This window comes from Crinia signifera, chromosome 3 (assembly GCF_055691185.1).
Source record: "Crinia signifera chromosome 3, ASM5569118v1, whole genome shotgun sequence".
Lineage (NCBI taxonomy): Eukaryota > Metazoa > Chordata > Amphibia > Anura > Myobatrachidae > Crinia > Crinia signifera.
The window spans coordinates 312,462,310-312,482,190 of record NC_139219.1 but is presented as its reverse complement, the minus strand read 5'-3'; the positions used below and the strand labels follow the sequence as shown (position 1 = coordinate 312,482,190).

General features: G+C 46.9%; 1 protein-coding gene across 4 annotated transcripts in view; it reads left to right on the top strand.

Moving 5' to 3' along the window:
* Positions 1-19,881, top strand: part of ITSN2 (intersectin 2) — a 164,756-nt gene that overhangs the window by 115,628 nt on the left and 29,247 nt on the right. For 3 of the 4 annotated variants that reach the window (XM_083178639.1, XM_083178637.1, XM_083178638.1), the window contains 5 exons: positions 647-837; positions 970-1,015; positions 1,135-1,256; positions 3,255-3,351; positions 4,580-4,771. In XM_083178639.1, coding sequence (XP_083034765.1) covers positions 647-837; positions 970-1,015; positions 1,135-1,256; positions 3,255-3,351; positions 4,580-4,771 — 648 coding nt within the window. Of the gene's footprint in view, positions 1-646; positions 838-969; positions 1,016-1,134; positions 1,257-3,254; positions 3,352-4,579; positions 4,772-8,696; positions 14,136-19,881 lie in introns of those variants that run through there. The other variant, XM_083178640.1, reaches the window with a different exon arrangement.

The window sequence follows — 19,881 nt, the reverse complement described above, 5'->3', positions numbered from 1 at the left end:
TAGTCTGTATTGTCGGAAACGGCTGGGAATCATCGAACCTGCAGCCGCTGTTCAACAAAATGGCCGCGTTTTCGCCAATCCACAGACTTTCCAACACTCGACAGCCGGAACATTGCATTCCCGTTATTCTGACTGTCGGGACGTTCCAACAGTCGAAATCTCGGATTGAATACCAAATCCACCCTTTTTTGGGGTAAGGACCGTATAATAAAGAACACTCATTGGTCTCTGTGTTTGTTTGTCCGGTTATGCATTCGGACACCCCTGGTGAATGAATGACACCAACGCGAGGTGGTCCAGTGGGATATTGGCCAGGCATTAGTGGAGTTATGCTCCCGGTCATACTTCACGTCGGAATGCGCCTGAGGAACTTTTGCCCAGTTCTTTTCTGGGCCTTCCTCTGGATGGATTTGGAAGAGAACTTCAGAGTGGTAACAGTAGATCCCAGACGACATACTAGGGGGTTGGGTTCAGTTGGATCTTTCGGCGGAGGGAACTTTTTTGATCCCTGACCGAGTGCTGCAGCTAGGTAATAATAAACCTGACCAGAATTGTTAATATACAGTATGTGGTCTAAATATTAGGATATGAGGATCATAATCTTTATATTAATACCTTTGCAATTTGTATTGTCCTATCTTTGCAGAATTTGTGGCACTTTACCCCTATTCAAGCTCAGAACCAGGAGACTTAATATTTAACGAAGGGGACATCATCTTAGTGACGCAGAAAGAAGGCGAGTGGTGGACGGGAACCGCCGGGGATAGGACTGGAATATTCCCATCGAACTACGTGCGACCACGTGATCAAGAGGTTACCGCTGGTTTTGCTGACCAGGTTGTTACTCTTTCTTACTTTTGTGGGATCTGTTCCTTAAGCTCCTTATAATTCCCCATAGTAGAGTCCCCTTCAGTCCATCGAATGACCCTGCGTCCTGCCAGTAATAATGAGCTATTTTCATCATTTCAGGGATTGGGCGGTGTCGGCAAAACTGGAACGCTCGCCAAGAGACCTGGTGCGTAGCCGTGTGTACAGTCCGTATATGTTGTGCTCCTGGGGTCTGTTACTTGTGAGGTTTTAAACTTGTTTGCGGTCTGTACAGTCGCTCTATGTTCTCCTTCTTCTGTCTTCCAGAGATCGCCCAGGTCACCACATTGTACACAGCCACCGGGACAGAGCAACTCAGCTTGGCCCCGGGACAGCTGATACTCATTTTAAAGAAGAACTCGTCGGGCTGGTGGCAAGGGGAACTCCAGGTAACTGATGGCAGGGCAGAGGATGGGGGAACTAACCACTTACAGACACACTGATTCCATTCTATAATTCTGCATGAAATACAGACTTGGTGTAAAAGCAAGACATTCTAGGGTTAATTTTTGTTGGGAGCCAAATAACCTACCAGTATATTTTTGGATTGTGGGAGGAAACCGGAGTACCCGGAGGAAACCCACGCAAGCACGGTGAGAATATACAAACTCTGCACAGTTAGGGCCATGGTGGGGATAGAACCCATGACCTCAGTGCTGTGAGGCAGTAATGCTAACCATTACACCATCCGTACTGCCCCGTATATATAACACATGGTGGGGATAGAACCCATGACCTCAGCGCTGTGAGGCAGTAATGCTAACCATTACACCATCCGTACTGCACCAAGAATTAAATACATTTCTGTGCACTTTTTGTGCCAAGAAAATGTCTGGTAAAGTAAGGAGGCATTATAAAGCCTTAATCAGAGGTGGACGCTATTCTTGCATGGTGGCGATTTCTTATGGATTCACAGCTCAAAATTAAGCCAATGACGATTTCAGCATTCACCGTGTGTGATGGCGTGCGCTGGAGTGATGCCCTCTGCCACTATAGGAACATGGCGCAGATTCACCAGTGGTTCAGAACACTGCACCATCGCTAGCACCATACACCCCTCGAGCACAGTGTAACCATCTCAAATCCCTGTAAATATGCGGTGCTGTGAAAGTGTTCGCATCCACTTACACGCCCATGACACTCCAGCAGCATGTATGTAAATTGGCCTCCTTTTACATTCTATGTAGTTCAACGCCCAGAAACACCTTTTGGTTCGGAGCAGCATCTTATGATCCTGCGTCCTCTATCACACAGTAAGCTTTGCGGGTGCACGATATGGTTTTTGTAGACTTCTCACCCATGTGCGGTAGAATTCAGCCACGTAAACATCGGCACTACGTCTATTTGTGAGTACAAGGCTGCAAGAGTGCAGGGTTGAGCTGTGTTGGCGTTTGATGTAGAAGAGGTACAACTTAATTATAAGTAAAATAAAGTTTTAGTTCGCACACAAATCTCTGCAGACCCCCTGTACCCATCTGCGAAAATATACAAATGCTGCAACCGCCAGGATTTCTACCCACCACCAATCCTGTGGTTGCTCCGAATGTCCACTGGTAGTTAGCCACCGGAGCCATTATCACTGCATACATGCAACATGCCCTCCGAAAAGGTCACAACTTTTCTACGTTCCACACTCTACATCCTGTTACCGCCCACAAATGCTCCAGGACTGTCCATCACACAAGTCTTCACTGGTAATCTAAGATGAGGTGTCTGCGTCCAAACATCGGCATGGGGGTTGTGATTGTTTGGTCTACAGCATCTAGGTCGAAGGGACAAGGTCGACATGGGTCTAGGTTGACAGGACATTAGGTCGACATTGGCAAGGTTGACAGTCAAAAGGTCGACATGGGGTTTTTCACCCGAATGTCTACTCTGTCGACATGGACCCAGTTTTCTAGCGCACCGTATCCCCTCGCATCGCTCGCTGCACTCCCCATGTTTCAGGCACGGTGCCCCACTGCGCTTGGCACACTATTTTATTCTCCCACCACACCCTAGTGGATGGTAGGGCATGAAATACCGCCTGTCGGCACATGTCAGCTCTGTCGACCTTTTGACAGTCGACCTAGACCCATGTTGACCTTGCTGCCTGTCCACCCAATGCTTGTCGACCTAGTTGCTGTAGTCCGTATCCCCGGCATGGTGCCCCCCTCTAAGGCCCAACATATCTCCTATTACCTTTGGCTATTCCCGGGGTATGTACCAAGTTACATTAAAATAGGGGTGAGATAACCGTAATGTTATGACCTACTGTATAGAATGTAAGAACATTATCAGGATATGTTCCATTTCTAATGATCATACATGTGACAGGGTAATGTATGGCTGGCAGGTGCTGTATTAGCTGCCATAGGGGCTATGTTAATGCCTTGTGACTCTTTCAGGCCAGGGGGAAGAAAAGGCAGAAGGGCTGGTTCCCGGCTACTCATGTGAAACTATTGGGACCAAGTAACGACAAGGCAGCTACTGCATTCACTACAGGTGAGACGTCATTGTCATTGTCCCATTCAGAGAGAACAGAACAGGGATTAGCGTTTATAGTAGATCCGATCTAAAATGGGGATTTGGGAGTTTATACTTCTAACAGGAGGTGTTGGCAGTATACGCTCCATACACACATTATTTAAGAGGATTGCACTTCTACAAATTTATTGTCAGATCTGTCTGGTTTAGGGTGGCCAATCCCGGGATCGGGATCGGCGGGATCCCGGGATTTGGCCCCAAAATTGCCGGGATTTGAATCCCGGGATTGGAGCTTCCAATCCCGGGATTTCGGGATTAGATTAGTCTAATGCTGGGCAGCGTCTGAGCACTCGCTCAGACGCTGCCAGGCTGCTTCGTTCTGTCCCCGATCATGCACAGCTCAGACGCGCAGCGTGATGTGGTCAGAGGTCACGCTGCGCGTCATACTGTGCAGCCAGAAAAGGCCCCCGCACCGCCGCTCCCTACTACCGGATGCTCTTCGCCGCTGCCTGTGACCAGAGACTCCCTGCCGCTGTGACTGTGTGTGGCCGGGAGAGGTTGGGCAGCGAGCGAGTTGTGACACCAGAGGTGTAGCGCTGCAGCCTGCGCAGCGTGACCCATTGGTCATGCTGCGCAGGCTGCAGTACTGAACCCACTCGCCGCCCGACTTCTCCCGGCTGCACAGTCCAGTGACATACCGGCACGCTACACCAGCAGCCTGCTTCCATTCTGCTGCCCCTCTCAAAAGTAAGGCAATGTGGGAGAGAGGGGAAGGTGGTTTATTTAATGCCCAGTGATTTTCCTCCCCAAAAATGGCGTGTGGATGCGCATATAGTGCTTGTCTGCACCTAGCTCCCAAGTAGGGATGCCAATCCCGGGATCCCAGGAATCCCGGGATTGAGCATTTTTCAATCCCGAATCCCGGGATTGAAAAAATGCTCCGGGATTGGCATCCCTAGTCTGGTTGGAGCAAAATCCTGGTAATGGATGAGAGCAGATGATAGTTGACCGTTTGCTTTGAATTGCTGGAAAGCTGCCAATAACGGCCATTCAGCCATTACCAGGTGTTTGTTCCAACCAGCCAGATCTGACAATCAGTCTGTAGATGTATGGCCAGCTTCAGTCTAGTATAAGCATACACAGAGATAAAGGAAGCATTGCGGCCCTCATTCTATATCCACACCCTTGCATGTAAATGTTGGATCTGTGGTGTCCGTTGGTGACTTTTCCCATGTCTCGTCTCTAGTGTGTCAGGTTATAGCGATGTACGACTATATAGCCAACAACGAGGATGAACTGAACTTCAGCAAAGGGCAGCTCATCAACGTCATCAACAAGGACGACGTGGACTGGTGGCAAGGAGAGATCAGCGGGGTGACCGGCCTCTTCCCGTCCAACTACGTCAAGATGACAACAGAATGTGACCCCAGCCAGCAGTGTGAGTACCAGTTCCCCGATTCTGTGTCTATCCAGTAACCTGATGTGTTGGCTAAAGCCGGCCATACATCTACAGATCGATTGTCAGATTGGGCTGGTTGGAACAAAATTCTGGTAATGGATGAGAGCAAATGACAGTTGACCATTTGCTTTGAAATGCTGGAAAACTGCCAAAAACTGTCATTTAGATATTACCAGGTGTTTGTTCGGTACTCTTTACCTAGCACGGCGCCCACGATCTTGATCGTGGGCATCGTGAGGTAAAAAATCGCGTCGGTCGTGTCGTATGCGGGCTAAAGATGCCCGGACGCGACGCGACCGACGCGATGTCCACAATTTCCCATTGAAAACCATGTTAAACATGGACATCGCGTCGGTCGCGTCGCGGCCGGCCATAAATGTGCACACGATGGACGCGATGCCCACGATTTGCCATAGGAATCAATGTTAAAAGGCCCGATGGACACGATTTTCATGTTAAATGGCTGAATGGACCCGATTTAACCATAGGAAACAATGTTAAATGGGCCTTAGAGCCCAAATACTTACCCTGAACTCTGAAATGGCACCCCCAATTGTTTACGCCACCCCACGATCAACGTCAACCCGAAGCGTGGCGAGCGCAGCGAGCCCACGAGGGGCGGCGGTACGCGTCCTCCGACCTTTTCATACCCCCACTATCCACGTCGGCGTGGAGTTGAGAATAGAATAGTGTGGCGAGCGCAGCGAGCCACCGAGCCCGAAGCAGGGCGAGCGCACGCGGATACCTTCACAGGTAAACGCGTCCCTTCGCGGGCTTCACAGGTGTCCGCGTCGCCATGGACACCTGTGAAGCCCGCGAGGGGACGCGTATAGCTGTGAAGGTATCCGCGTCCCCTCGCGGGGCTCGCTGCGCTCGCCACGCTTCGGGCTCGGTGGCTCGCTGCGCTCGCCACACTATTCTATTCTCAACTCCACGCCGACGTGGATAGTGGGGGTATGAAAAGGTCGGAGGACGCGTACCGCCGCCCCTCGCGGGCTCGCTGCGCTCGCCACGCTTCGGGTTGACGTTGATCGTGGGGTGGCGTAAACAATTGGGGGGGCCATTTCAGAGTTCAGGGTAAGTATTTGGGCTCTAAGGCCCATTTAACATTGTTTCCTATGGCCACATCGGGTCCATTGAGGCATTTAACAGTAAAATCGCGTCGGTCGGGCCATTTAACATTGATTGCTATGGGAAATCGGGTGCATCGCGGGTACATTTATGGCCGGCCGCGACGCGACCGACGCGATTTCCATGTTTAACATGGGTTTCAATGGGAAATCGCGGGCATCGCGTCGGTCGCGTCGCGGCCAGACATAAATGTACCCGCGATGCCCGCGATGGGCGCCGTGATAGGTAAAGAGTACCGTTTGTTCTAACCAGCCCAATCTGACAATCGATCTGTAGATGTATGGCCAGCTATACTATGAACTTGAAATCATTGGTCATTTCGTTAATAGGGACTTCCGTCATGGAGCTGTTCTTCTGTTATAACTGATGCTACTTGTTATAAATTAGGAATTCATCACCTCCCCCCAAAAAATGAATAGATTATTTCTAAGTCAGTGATTGGTTGACTGTGCAGTGTTAGTTTGTAGGGGTGTGAAGCCCTTTGTCACTCAGATCTGACTTTGATGAATAGCAGTCTGCTTCCATAGTAAGCCCTCGTTTGCATGTCACTTGAATTGTGGTGTATGGGATCTTCTGGGCTTGAACAAATTCCCAATTTGACTAGAATAGCTTAAATAATACCCCTTTCACACAGTTAATGAAATTCCCGGGTGGAGCCGTTCCACCCGGGGATTTCATTAAATACACGGGTCATTTTTCTGTGTGAAAGGGACAATCCGGATCTTAAACTCCGGGTCTCCAACCCTGCAAATGACCAGGGTCGGAGACCCGGAGTTAAGTTCCGGATCGACCCTTTCACACAGGAGAAAACCCTGGGTAATAGAGCAAATCTCCAGGTATAAAGTTTAGTTTCCTCCCCCCGTGTGAAGGTGGTCTGACAAGCGGCGGCTGAATAACCCGCTGCTTAAAAAGCCGGGTAAGTGCCAGGTTATTCAGCTGCCGCTGCGTGAAAGCGGTGTAATCGAGATGTTAGCTTGGGCTGGGGGGAGTGGTTATGCCTTGTTAAAAACTGTTTGTTGTTAAATTGAATAATAATCTTAGTCTGGAGATTAAGCAGGGCAATTCAGATTGGTGTGAAGTTCTGCTCAGCTGCACACACAAACGGGACCAACAAAAGTTTTATTTTCTGTGCTGGCCACAATGGCAAACTGCGGTCATCCCCTATAATTGAATCGCCCCGTATTATTTTTTTAATGAACCACCAGTTCATGGAGGTAGACCGTTTGTGGCTGAACCAAAATACACCTTTGTGTGCCTCATACCCCAGTTCTGTCACGCGTTGGACTGCTACAGGGTTATGGTATTTAGGCTGCATTTGTAATAGTCCAGCCCACAGGGTGGTTGCCTTACTGTGTGTAGGTGGTGGGGTGGCATTTATAATTGGGCTTGCCATAATATCGGTTTAATCCAGGAGGCCTATGATTTACACCGGTTCTGTGGCTGATTAAACCAGGAGAATTTAGTGAGCCACAGAACCGGTGTAAATCATAGGCCTCCTGGATTACAGGGATATTATTGCAACCATCCCTAGTTATAGCAATCTCTATTGTAGTGACCGTGAGTAACAAGGGCTGTGTCAGACCAGTGGCTGGAAGTCTCCTATAATGATTAGTATTTTTCAACCTGTTCCCATTGGCTATGGGTCATAAGGTCGACAAGAGGAAGGTGACATGCATTAGGTTGTCCACTGAAGGTTGACATGTCTGAAGGTCCACGTGGGGTTAGGTCGACAGGATCATTAGGTCGACATGGGGTAGGTTGACAGTCAAAAATTTTACATGGGATTTTTCACTTTTTTATCCCGAATGTCGACATGGACAGTAAAAAAGTGCACCGCAGGGCTCACTTGGGCATGACTGGCTCGCAGTAGGGCATAAAATACCGCCTGTCGGCTCGAAAAAAAAAGGGAGAAACCCCATGTTGACATTTTGGCTGTCAACCTTCCCCATGTCAACCTAAACTATGTTTCGACCGAATGACCCTGTCGACCTAACCCCATGTCGACTTTCATGCATGTGACCGTATTCCTTCCCTTTAGTGTGTTCTGTGCAGGAGACCTTTCTCTCCCAGTAAGTTACTGACCCTCCTCCAAGTCATTTCTGCTGAGCATAGTTCCTCTCAGTGGTGGCTGCAGCTCCCACCACATTGTGCAAGCTACAGAGAGCCAGTTAGCACATATAAACATGCACGCAGAGTTATATGTCACGTGCTGGCTGCAGGTCCCCAGGAACCGGCAGCGCTGCCTTTGTCAAAGCCGCCGCTGCAGCATCCGGGTCTTAGCATTAGGTATGACTCCCCATTTAAGCCCACTTCCAGGCGCTAGGCGTGGACTTTGAAGGAAAGCGGAGCTGAACGCTGCATCCCAGGTGTTGCAGAGGCGGTTATGACACCCACAGCATCGCCGATCCACGGGGAGCTGCAGCCAGCACATATGTTACATACATCCCTGCGTGTATGTTTGTAAGTGCTAACCGGCTCCCCCCTGCATGACATGGTGTGAGCTGCAGCCACCACTGGTTCTTCTAGTGCACAATGCTTTCTAGCACACTCTGGTCTATACCTCATCATTTAAATACAGATCAAAGTGTGCTAGAATCACCGCAGCGACAACCTAGGCGGGAAAGAGGAACTGCAAGGGGTTTGGAATGTGCTAGAATGAACGCTGCATCAGTTAATGCATGAGACTGCACCGTTTCCAGTTGTGTTTTGCTTTGTTCCCGAGTTTCGGAGCTTTGTGGTTTCATTCTTGGTATGTTCTCTGCTTTATTTTTAGGACAGAGCCCTGTCTGCCCGTATGAAAGCACCACAGAGACCCACTATCCCAGTATGACAATAGCGTGGAGAGAGCCTCGGTCATTGGCTTCGCCTGAACGCTAAATCCGCTAATCCCTAGTCCTCTGACAAGATCGAATCTTACGTCAATTTACCATGTTGCCTTTTGCGTTTCATTTTGTGTATGAAAGGAGAGTGGGTCTTTGTGGGTCTTCCATAGCTTTCCCCCTTTGGCTAAGTGCGGTTCGCTGGTGCTGCCTGCTAAGCCAAGGCCTCAGGACGGGACCGTCTGCACCTTACGCTGCGGAATGAGTTTGTGATGCATTGCTGTGCTCTGCTTTACACATTCACTCGCTGCATGGGCTTTAGCTTGTTACTATGGGGTCTGGGCACACAAAGACCCACTAATCGACGCGCATGGTCTCCGTGACATGAATTGGGATTGAGGGGATGGGGTTTTTTTTTTTTTTTTTTGTAATAAAGCAAAAAAAACTTTTAAAGAATAAAAAGTACAACACACAACAGTTGACACCTTGATCTAAGCAAGCGACGACTCAACCGTTGTAGGAGCTACTGAAAACTGACGGAATGTGCTGGTACTTGTGGTTCCCTGACAGCTGAAGAGTCGCAGCTTGCCTACATTTCGGTTTGGTTTTGTCACTTTTTTTTTTAAACTAACGTGTCCGCGGTCGCAACCAAAATATGTATATTATTACAAAGTGAATGTGTGCCACTTCACAAGTGCAATAGCTTGTTCTATCTGTTGTGTGTTAAAAAGGGGTTTCGCTCCGTCTCCAGGCAGCCCGTTGGAGATCGACCAGGGACAGGGGGGCGTTTACCGTTGCAGGAGGCAGCAGGTGATTGGATGCGGGGTGCTCACAGTGCAATCTCCTCCCACCGGTAACGCCCCTCCCTCCTCTTCTCAGATCCACACGTGGTGTCCGGACATGCGAGCGCGTACAGCCTTCATAAGCTGGGTGATATTTGTCTGTATGATCCGAATGTATAAGTATTAATTGCTGTGCTGGGATAAGTAATGCTTTCTGATTTTCTATGACCAGTGGGGTTTGCTTTAAGTAAATGATTGGTACACATATTGCCAAAAAAAAAGAAAAAAAGTTGTGAATGTTGGGCAAGTGAACCCATTCCATTTTTATATGACTATAAATAGGTGTATACAATTGAGCTAAGTCTAAGCCAAGGAGCAAGTTACACCGCTGTCTGCTTCTGTCATTATCTAGCAGTATTTTATTCGTCCCGTGTGCCCTTTTACCTGCAGACAGCAGCGGTGTACTGTACTCATCGCATTCCTCAGCAGTAGCGTCGCACCCGTACAATCATGTTCCTCTCGTATCTTCTCAATATCAGTGTTTTGCCGGTTTCATTTCCAATGAATCGTGAGCAGGTTCCGCAGGCTGATGCGCCAGCGCTTAGTGATACCGTCAGACGTGCACCAAGGGAGGATGTAAACGCGTGTAATGATCATTCGCATAATAGCAACACTCCATCTGTTGCAGAATCACATGACCCAGCATGTGGCTGCTACAGGTGGAGTGCCATAGGTTGTGTATCCCTAATTAAACCAGCCATTTTAGGGGAACGTCTTTTGATATTAATCCTTTTGAAGTTCTAGTAATGTCATAGTGCGTTGAAGCCCTGCAGATCGCAGTAATCGCAGCTGTCCAGTCCGTGCTCCTGACACCTGTCAGTCTGTAGGGACACGGGATTAGGCACATGTGCGTACTCTGCTTTCACCTGGGTTTTATACAGATTGCTTTATAGACAAAATAAAGGACTTCAAATAGCTGCTGTATTGGCAGAGCGCCCTGGTCATGCATATAGGAATTCTGGGTAACCCCGGAGGAACAATGGGGGAGGTTTACCAATGCTTGAAGCAAGATAAAGTTCCAACCAATCAACTCCTAGCTGTCATGTTACAGGCGTTGTTTGAAAATTGAGAGAGGAGCTGATTGTTTGGTGCATTATCACTCTCCAAGTTTGATACATCTCCCCCAATGTAAAGCTTTCTACACACATCCTGTCCTATTGGCAGGCATGTGTGCATTGACCTGATTTCTCAGTGCATTGCCGAGAACAGGCATGGCCAAACTATGGTCCTCCAGCTGTTGTGAAACTACAATCCCATCATGCCTTGCCACAGTTTTGCTATTAGGGAATGCTAAAACTATGGCAAGGCATGCTGGGATGTGTAGTTTCACAACAGCTGGAGGGCCACTGTTTGGCCTATACATCCTACTTGTTTCTCATATGGATTAATGACCCTTCTTCAATCCCAAAAGAGAATTTAAACAGCAAAATAAAGCCTAAAATGCCCACATATATGAACCCCATCACCAGGACACAACGGTGGCAGCCATTTTATGGGTGAACAAATACAGTATCCATGAAAATGCAGCCTATTGCCTCACTTGGAGCCAGGGGAATTGGTGACCGCCATCATAGGGAGACACTTGGTTCTTAGTGAATCGATTGGCTGCATTTGAAGGGGTCATTAGTTCTGCCAACAAAATGGCGGCTCAAGTTGACATCTGGCATGTTATTGGCTCCATATAGGAACGTAAGCCTTTATATCAGTATCAGGGAGGCGCTTAACTATACAAATCTAACTCATCCCCTTGGAAATGCAATGTCTGTTGTTATTATAATGCTAGGCCTGCACCATTTTGCGACATGACGGTACCACAGCCTTAATTTCTGTGCACTTGATGATCTAATAATCTCACTGAAATCCGAATGTTTATAAAATTCCTAATTTATTAATGAATGTGACCTAAAAGACATGACCTAAGTGGATATATGTATTTGATATTTAATGTGTTGGTGAACGTGTGCCGTTCCTTGTTTTAGATTATTATAAGGACATATTTCATTTGACCTCTCTTCTGGTTTACCCGATTTATATGGAGCACCATAAATATTTGTGAGGAGAGCATTTACCCTCGGAAAATGCTGATCTTATTGGTGCTGCGTTTCCTGCTACGTAGGACCAAGCAGGCACATGCTCCTCCCCCCTCAGTACCCTGTGCGGGAGTTACATAGAGCCACCGTGAACAGAGTTTTGTGAGTGTGGCAGGAAATGTGGCTGACGATTACCACTGCGGTCTACGTGTACAAGGTAGCCGCATAAATCTTTGTTATTCTTAGGATTCGTTACACTTTAAACGATTGACAACATAGCACTTAATTTTGAGTCTTATGAAAATGACTGTCAGGACCTTAAATTATTATAATCTTCATTTGTGACTCAAGTTAAAAGTCCGTGACCTCGTTTTTATTTGGAATAAAACGTTTGGCTATTCTGGGGCCAGACAGCTGTTGTATGTATCTTCTTTAAGTCTACGCTTTTTACCGACACACCTTGGAGGCCGGCCTATTTGCGTGCTGAACCAATAAAATCCATTCAATAGGAAGTAGTGATCACAAGAAGAGTCTCGTACCTCGTGGGTACCTCCCCTCTGAGGTACAGGCTGCATATGGCTTACACAGGTGTTAATGGCCGATCATGACCAGTTGAGATGTAGACATAAGGTCTTACCTTGTTGCCAGCCAGCAACTGGGACCTGTGTCAAATTCTTGTGAACCCCATAAATCCTTGTGTTCGCTTGCTCCTGGTGAATTGACAAGGATTCCGGCCACACATTACCTACCTCCATTGTCTGTAATTAGTGGGTGCACTTTTATCATCCTTCAGACACACGCAACTTTTCCAGTGCCCTGGCACTTCTTAAAAATCCCCTCATTTGATTGTTGTAAAGAACACAATATAAACACTGAGCATATAACCAGATCTCTTCTATAGTGTGCTTATCTTACCATCCACGGCATATTGAATGTACTTCGCTGCTGCACTAATTAATGTAAGTTTTAATAATAATGATTGTTTTGCACTTTGTAGAGCTTCTCTCAGAGCCGGGTATGTCTTTCGATTTAAATAGGACTAGAATTAATAAAGTTTTCAAGCCCAAACATGTGGGGATTAGCACCTTTTTGTCGGACGTTGTTTCATAGTTACGATATTACCTTTTCTAATCCCATGATTTCATATTCCGCGCTCCATAAACACTGGCAGATCAATTAGCGCATGGGTTACAAACACGTAAGTTGCTTCTACGATTAGTAGTATTCATGGCGGCCAAAAAGTATTAATCTCTGCTCGTTAGGCATGGTCAAGTCATCATTAGGGGAGGAGCTATTTTAGGTGATCGTTTTGTTACTCGTAACACCCCACCCCCCAGCTGCTGCAGAACTAGTAATACCAGGATGTCCTCTAGACTTCGGCTGACAGGGTATGCTGGAACTTGTAGTTGTACTACAGCTTCCAGGCTTACGATCTTTCTAGTCTAAACCACTGTTAAACCTATCTGGTCTTAAGGTGCCCATACACGGTACAATTATTGTATGCAATTTGGACTAGATTGCATTGCATACTTTTGCAATGAGATCATCGCATACTTTTGCAATCTAGTACAAAAAGTAGGTGCAGCACCTACTTTTTGAGCTGTGCGATGGGATGAGCGCGTGAGCGCGCATCTCATCGCACCCAGCATTTGTACCGTCTATGGGCACCTTTAGGGTTCCAGAAGATAGAGACTAATGTGTTAATGGAATTATTACGAGATGCCGAGAATATCGTTCTCATTATTAAAAAATAATGCTTACGAAAAACCCTCAATTTTTTGTGTTAATTTCAGCACCCTGCGTCTTTCTAAACCCTGTGCAGTTCCTCTTCCCTGCCTGAGGCGGCGCTGTCTGCTTCGGTGCTTCCTGTAGAGGTCTGGTCTGCATATCCATGCTGGACTAGACTAGACCTGTACTAAAGCACCGCAGCAGAGAGCGCCACCCGAGGCAGGGAAGAGGAATTACAGAAGGTTTTTTAGAAAGATGCAGGGTTCTAGAATGAACATTACATTTTCCAACCTGTTCTAGAAAACTGCTTGGCAGAATCTGGTGGATGAGGGTTACAGTATCCTCTTTCTGCGCACCAGTTATACTGACTATAGTGTTTAAGTCTGTTAATGGTTCTGCAAGATACCTGAAAATACCAAAGCGGTTCTAGCCGCAGCTTACAGTTAATTTATTATGACATTCCAAATGATTCTGCAATGTATAACCCAGCATTCCATCTGTTCGATATTCCATATCATTTCTCTTGTTTCTGTACTGGTTTTATAACGGTGACTTTGGTTTAGCTATCGTGGTCTGCTAACGCTGCTATCTCGCAGGCGGGTTAATAGTGTCCGGCTCTTGGTGATGCTTTAGGGGGCCCGGGATGTGAATTCTTTTTGTTGCTGAAATGTATTTTTTGTTAAAATCACGCACTTGCAGTTTTGTTGTCTGCATGGGGGTAATGTGCATTCCGCTGTACAGGGAGATCTATGTAACTATGCAAATGTGTTTATTAAAAGGTCATTTCATTGTAGATGTCTGTGTTTCATTTTTTTTTTTTAGCTGTATATATTTTATTAATAATGGATTGTGTTTGTTAGTTTGAAATGTTTGCCGATTCTTCTATCGTAGAATTGAGAACTATGCGTTCTATAGATTAAGCCTTGGAGAAGAATAAATACCCCTTTCACACCAGTCAAAATTCCCGGGTTGGCCCCAGGAACAACCCGTAACTAGCGCTGGTGTGCAAATTCCCAAAGGAAAATTTGCCGGGATTTGAACCCTGCTAGCTAGCAGGGTTGCTCCCGTGACCAGACCGGGTTACTGGCTAAGTGAACAGAGATAAAGTACTGGCCGACCAGCGTAACTGTCATGTCACAGACATAGGGACAGGTTTATTATGCCTGGTGAAGTGATAAAGTGGAAGGTGATAACTGCTAACTGTCAATTTACAGGCTGGGTTTTAAAAATGATGGGAGCTGATTGGCTGCTGCATTGTTCCACTTTATGCACCTGCCCCTCAGATTGAAAAATGAGTTGGGAGCTGATTTGTACTTGATCTATGTCCACTTTATATTTCTCCGAGGCTTAGTACATATGGCCAAATGTATTAGGTGGATAGTGATACAGGACCAGCCAATCAACTCCTGTCATTTATGACAGTCTGTGTCATGGCAGTTAGGAGCTGATTGGCTGGTCCTTTATCTCTTTACCACGCTCTACTTTAGCACTTGTTAAGGCTTAACCCTTTGAGGGCCAAAATGTCTGTAAGAGATGTGCAAAAATCCGCTACAAATGCCAGCTTCATTCACATTTGTTATATAAATTCAAAAAAAAAAAAAGTGTTAAAAAGATTATTTTCCTATATAAGGTAAACATTAAAGGTCATCATGATGAATAAAAATGTTTGCTTGACAATTTTCACACCTATTTTGACAAATGTACTTGGCACTCAAAGTGTTAATACATTTGGCCCATAGTCTCTTAACAGCGTTACATGTTTCTCTTACAAGTTTTAATGTTAAGCCTTGTACTGTATGCATGGTCATTACAAGCATCCAGTGCCCACTTCAACAGCTCGGTAATCATATATTAACACTGGTAGATGAATATAAAAACAGGGGAAGCCCGGTACAGATTTCTGTATGAATTTATATATGAGAACTATAGTGTTGAATAGGTTCCTCAAAGGAATACCACAATTCAGAAGGCATCAATTCACTTCCCGTTGTGTTCTCTAACGGGAAGTGAATTGAACTTAAGGAATGTTCGCATTGAGAAGAAGTCCAGAATTTTTGAGCAGGATCATTAAAACTGATGCAACATTCCCGGTTTTCCCAACTGACCAACTCCGAAGTATTTCTGCTCTTTTCCAGAATTTTCTGGAGAGCACAGAATGACCACACGGAAAATATGGGTTAGACATTAAATTTAGGGGTATACCTCCAGATTTAATGTGTGTCCGCATTCTGAATATTTGGTGTCAGCAGTTGTTGGCCGGGATACTAAAGTAAGGTTCAGGAATCTGGAGATCAGTGGCGTAACTTTAGCTCCGCAGCCCCCGCGGTGGCGGGGGGCGCAGAGAAATTGAGGGCGCCGCCGGGGGGGCTGCGGGGCTATAGTTACCCGCGGTCTGCGTCTCGCCCGGCTCTCTGTCGGGACCTTCCTGACGTCACGGTCCCGGCCGGCTCCTGCTGCAATGAAAACTGACAATTAGAAAATGGCTGCCCCCATACTGCAGACAGTTTTCTGTTTGTAGTATGGGGGCAGCCATTTTCTAAGAGTCAGTTTTCATTGTAGCAGCAGGAGCCGACCTGGACCGTGACGTCAGGAAGGTCCCGACAGAGAGCCGGGCGAGACGCAGACCGCGGGTAAGAAGGGGGGGCAGGTTAGGGGGGGGGCGCCGAATAAACGTGCGGCGGAGGGGCGCTAAATAGTTAGTTACGCCCCTGCTGGAGATGTTTTCAGTGTGTTTATTTTTTCTTACATACATTATTGTGGCAGCCAACGAGAAGGTGCTGGATAATCACTTTTTTTTTTTTCGCTTGCTTTGTGTCGTCAGACTGCTAAAATGATTGGTAAATTCTTCACATTTTCCAATTTTATGTGATTGCCATGGCAACTACAGTCACATGGCACATAACGGAGTGCCACAATGTTAATAAATAAACCTCCTATTAAACCTTTTCATGTTTTAAATTGAAAAGAACTCTTCAATGGATATAGATGGCCACAGGGATACTAAAATAGGTAAATAATGAGATTTTGCTTTTGATTTATTTTAATCTACAAGAAAAAAAAAATATTTTAAGCCAAACTTACCTAAGAACAGAAACGCTACACTCCCTGAACCCTGACAGTTTTCATCTTTGCAACCTGTGTACGCTGTCTTCAGGACCACAAACTGTTCATGTTTTTTAGGTTAACCATCTGGTGCACAGGTGTATTCATTACTCGCAGACCCCACCCTAACACAATGTGATAACACCCACTTTGGGTCATGTAATTGCATATAGTTATACTACATGATAATAGCATATACATGAATATATAAATTGAGTGCCAGCTTACCTGGAGGCACCCCAATATCCTCCAAATGGCACCACAAGGACCAGCATACCCTCTGAATGTTGAACCCATCCATGCTTCTCAAAACAGCAATATAAAATGGTCAACTATAATCTGACCTCTTTCTAGACAAGAGTCATGAGAATTGTATTAAAGTGAGTCTTTCTCCCATCTATATACAGTGGGGCAAAAAAGTATTTGGACAGCCACCGATTGTGCAAGTTGATCCACTTTTTTTGCCCCACTGTACATTTAAGGATCCAAAAATAAACACTATTTAGTTGTTTTCTTATTCTGTATATAAATACTTTTAACAGTTTAAACGCCAACATGCATGCGAAGAGGTGACCGTCCCATAAGTGCCTTAATAGCTAAGAGAGGATAGTACTGGGTTAACTGCTCGGATCCGTTCGTTCAGGTCCAAATTCGGCCCTTCTCCGATGGTGGGGGGTTTACGCATGTGCGAATATGCGCATGCGCCAACCCCAGCAGCGAACTCACCGGGCTGTTCGCTGCAGAGGGGGCGGGCAGGAGGCCAGAGCAGGGGAACAGCCAGTGTTTTATGGGCGTCCCCCTGGAAACCCAGGCAGGTCGATGCCTCCTGAGGGCGGACAGCTGACGTCACATGATGTCAGTGCACGCCCCCTTTTTGGTAATCTGCAGTGGAAAAAAAGGTCAGTTCAGACTGAAGGGGAGAGAAATCATTGGATGGTCGGCGACGAGACCGATAGAGACGGTCTTACATTTCAAATGTGAACTGCAGTGCATTAGGGCACACGCTGCCTGCACAGGGGGGCAGCACTCAGTCTTAGGGCATATGTCCTGCTTATTATCATGGGACACAGCAATTAATGATGGGCTGCAATGTGCCAGTTCACACACACACACATAGGCAGAGAGTTTGACACTTACCCGCTCTGATGCGTCCACTCCAGTCTGAGCTGCTCCACCACCAAGGACACAGCTGCGCTCTCACACAGGCGCATTTCCCCCTCCCTCCTGTGAGTAGCGCTCCTCGCACTATCTATCCAGGAGTGGGGGGCAGCGTGCTCTCGGTCACTGTGCAGTGCACACTCAGCAGTAAGTGACCTGGAGCGCACAGCAGCAGCAGCACCATTCACCACGACGGACCTGCTCCCAGGAGTGGGGGGCAGCGTGCTCCCGGTCACTGTGCAGTGCACACTCAGCAGTAAGTGACCTGGAGCGCACAGCAGCAGCAGCACCATTCACCACGACGGACCTGCTCTTTCCTCTCTCTGGCTCCTATACAGCAGGTGGGAGCGGAGGAGGGGTTGACGACCGGCGGCACTGCGCTAGAGGGCAGACGTTCTCTGGCTTGTAGGCTGCCGCGCATGCGCTGAAGAGGCGGCTTTCTTGTTTAAAAAAAAAAAATCGAGAATAAAAGGTGAAGGCTGGCGGCGCCTGCGCGGGCCACATGAAGAGGTCTGGCGGGCCGGATTTGGCCCGCGGGCATTGTGTTTGACACCCCTGATCTATTGCATGATGGTCCAGCCAGAGTAAGTAAGGATATGTTTGGACTTTACTATGAGGAAGTAATTTGATAGGAAAGTTTGATGGTTATGTGGGCGTTTCCGGAATTTGATGAACTGCCTCTAGCGGTGAGTTTTCAGGAATCTCTTGAAGGTTTGGAGACTGGAGGAGAGTCTCTTATTGTGCTTGGGAGGGCATTCCACAGAGTGGGCGGAGCCAGAAGAAAGTCCTGCAGTCGGGAATGGGAGCGAGTAATGAGTGTGGATGAGATGTAGATCTTGTGAGGAGCGTAGAGGTCGGTTTGGGAGACAATTTGGGATAAGAGAAGATATGTATGTTGGTGTAGTTTGGTTTATGGCCTTGTGTGTAAGTAAAAGTATTTTATATTGATTACGCTAGAATACAGATAACCAATGGAGGCGCAGACAGAGCAGTTCTGCAAACAAACGTCTAGTGAGGAAGAGTAGCCGCACAGCTGCATTTATGGTGGTTTGTAGTGGTGGGAATCCCTGGCGGGTGTACGTCAGGGGCTAAAGTACCAGCCAATTAGCCAGTAACTGTCATTTTTTTCAAGCACAGCCTGTAACATGGCAGCTAAGTGCTGACTGCCTGGTTTTCTCTGTAACTGTATCTCTCCAAGGCTTAGTAAATAGACACCTTTGTGCTGAGCTTGGGTTTAGGCAAGTGGTTGTCCGAGGAAGCCCCAGAACCTGTACGAGATCTAGATCCTAGGTGAGTGGCTGAGGGACATTCATGCTTATTCCACCACAATAAGAATACGTCTCACTTTTTTCCTAGAAGCTGGAAATGAAATCCTCCTATTTATTGTCTGCTCGCAGGACTCGCCTGACATTCTGTTCCTAGTCTGGTTGTTAGAATGCCATGTATTCCTGGAGACATGACTGTATACGGTCACGTTGAGTCTGCCGTGAGAGCTGTTTCCGTGTACCAGCCTGCCAGGCAGGTGCATCTGATTCACACCAGTGTTCAGGTACATCGTTAACAGAATTCCTACGTGTGGACACCATCCGTGTGCATGGAGCCTTACGATGGGAGAAGGAGGAGGACTTCACAGCGGTCAGACAAGGCCATGAAACAGATGTTCTGCATCGTAGCGGAGAAGGACAGTGATGAAATGTATCGCCGGGCTATGAAATCTCTTCACAACCCTTTGATCCTGAAGGAGAAGCAGGTTCTGCGTCTGTTGTGTAAGGATGTTGGTTTTACAAGGGCAAGTCTGGACAGCTGTAAGTAGTTCTCCCGTCTCCTCCTCACACGCGCGTCGCTGATCATGTTGGCAGGCTGATATAACCTGAAGGCAATGTATTGTCACCGTTCCTTTTGTTGTTGCATATCTGGCCCTTTAATACCAAAAAGGGCCACAAAGTCCTAAACTACAGAGACTTTGGGCTGCGAATTTAACCGTACAGGAATTGGTTTTAAAGATGCAGGTGAAGCACAACAGAAGTTGGCACACTCTGGTCCGCTTATGCTAGCAATGTAGCTTGGTCACTTCCAGTAGTTTATCTTCTCTATTTATACAGAGGTGTCCACGTACATCTATCCTCCATGGGATATAAGTCGTCTTTTACATAACGCATGTCTTACTGTGTAGTACTGGGCATCTTTGCTTGCAGCTTATTCAAGTAATGAATATTATTGTCAAAATGGAGGAAATAGGACATACAGTACAAGCAGCTTCTGCTGATCAAAATGATATG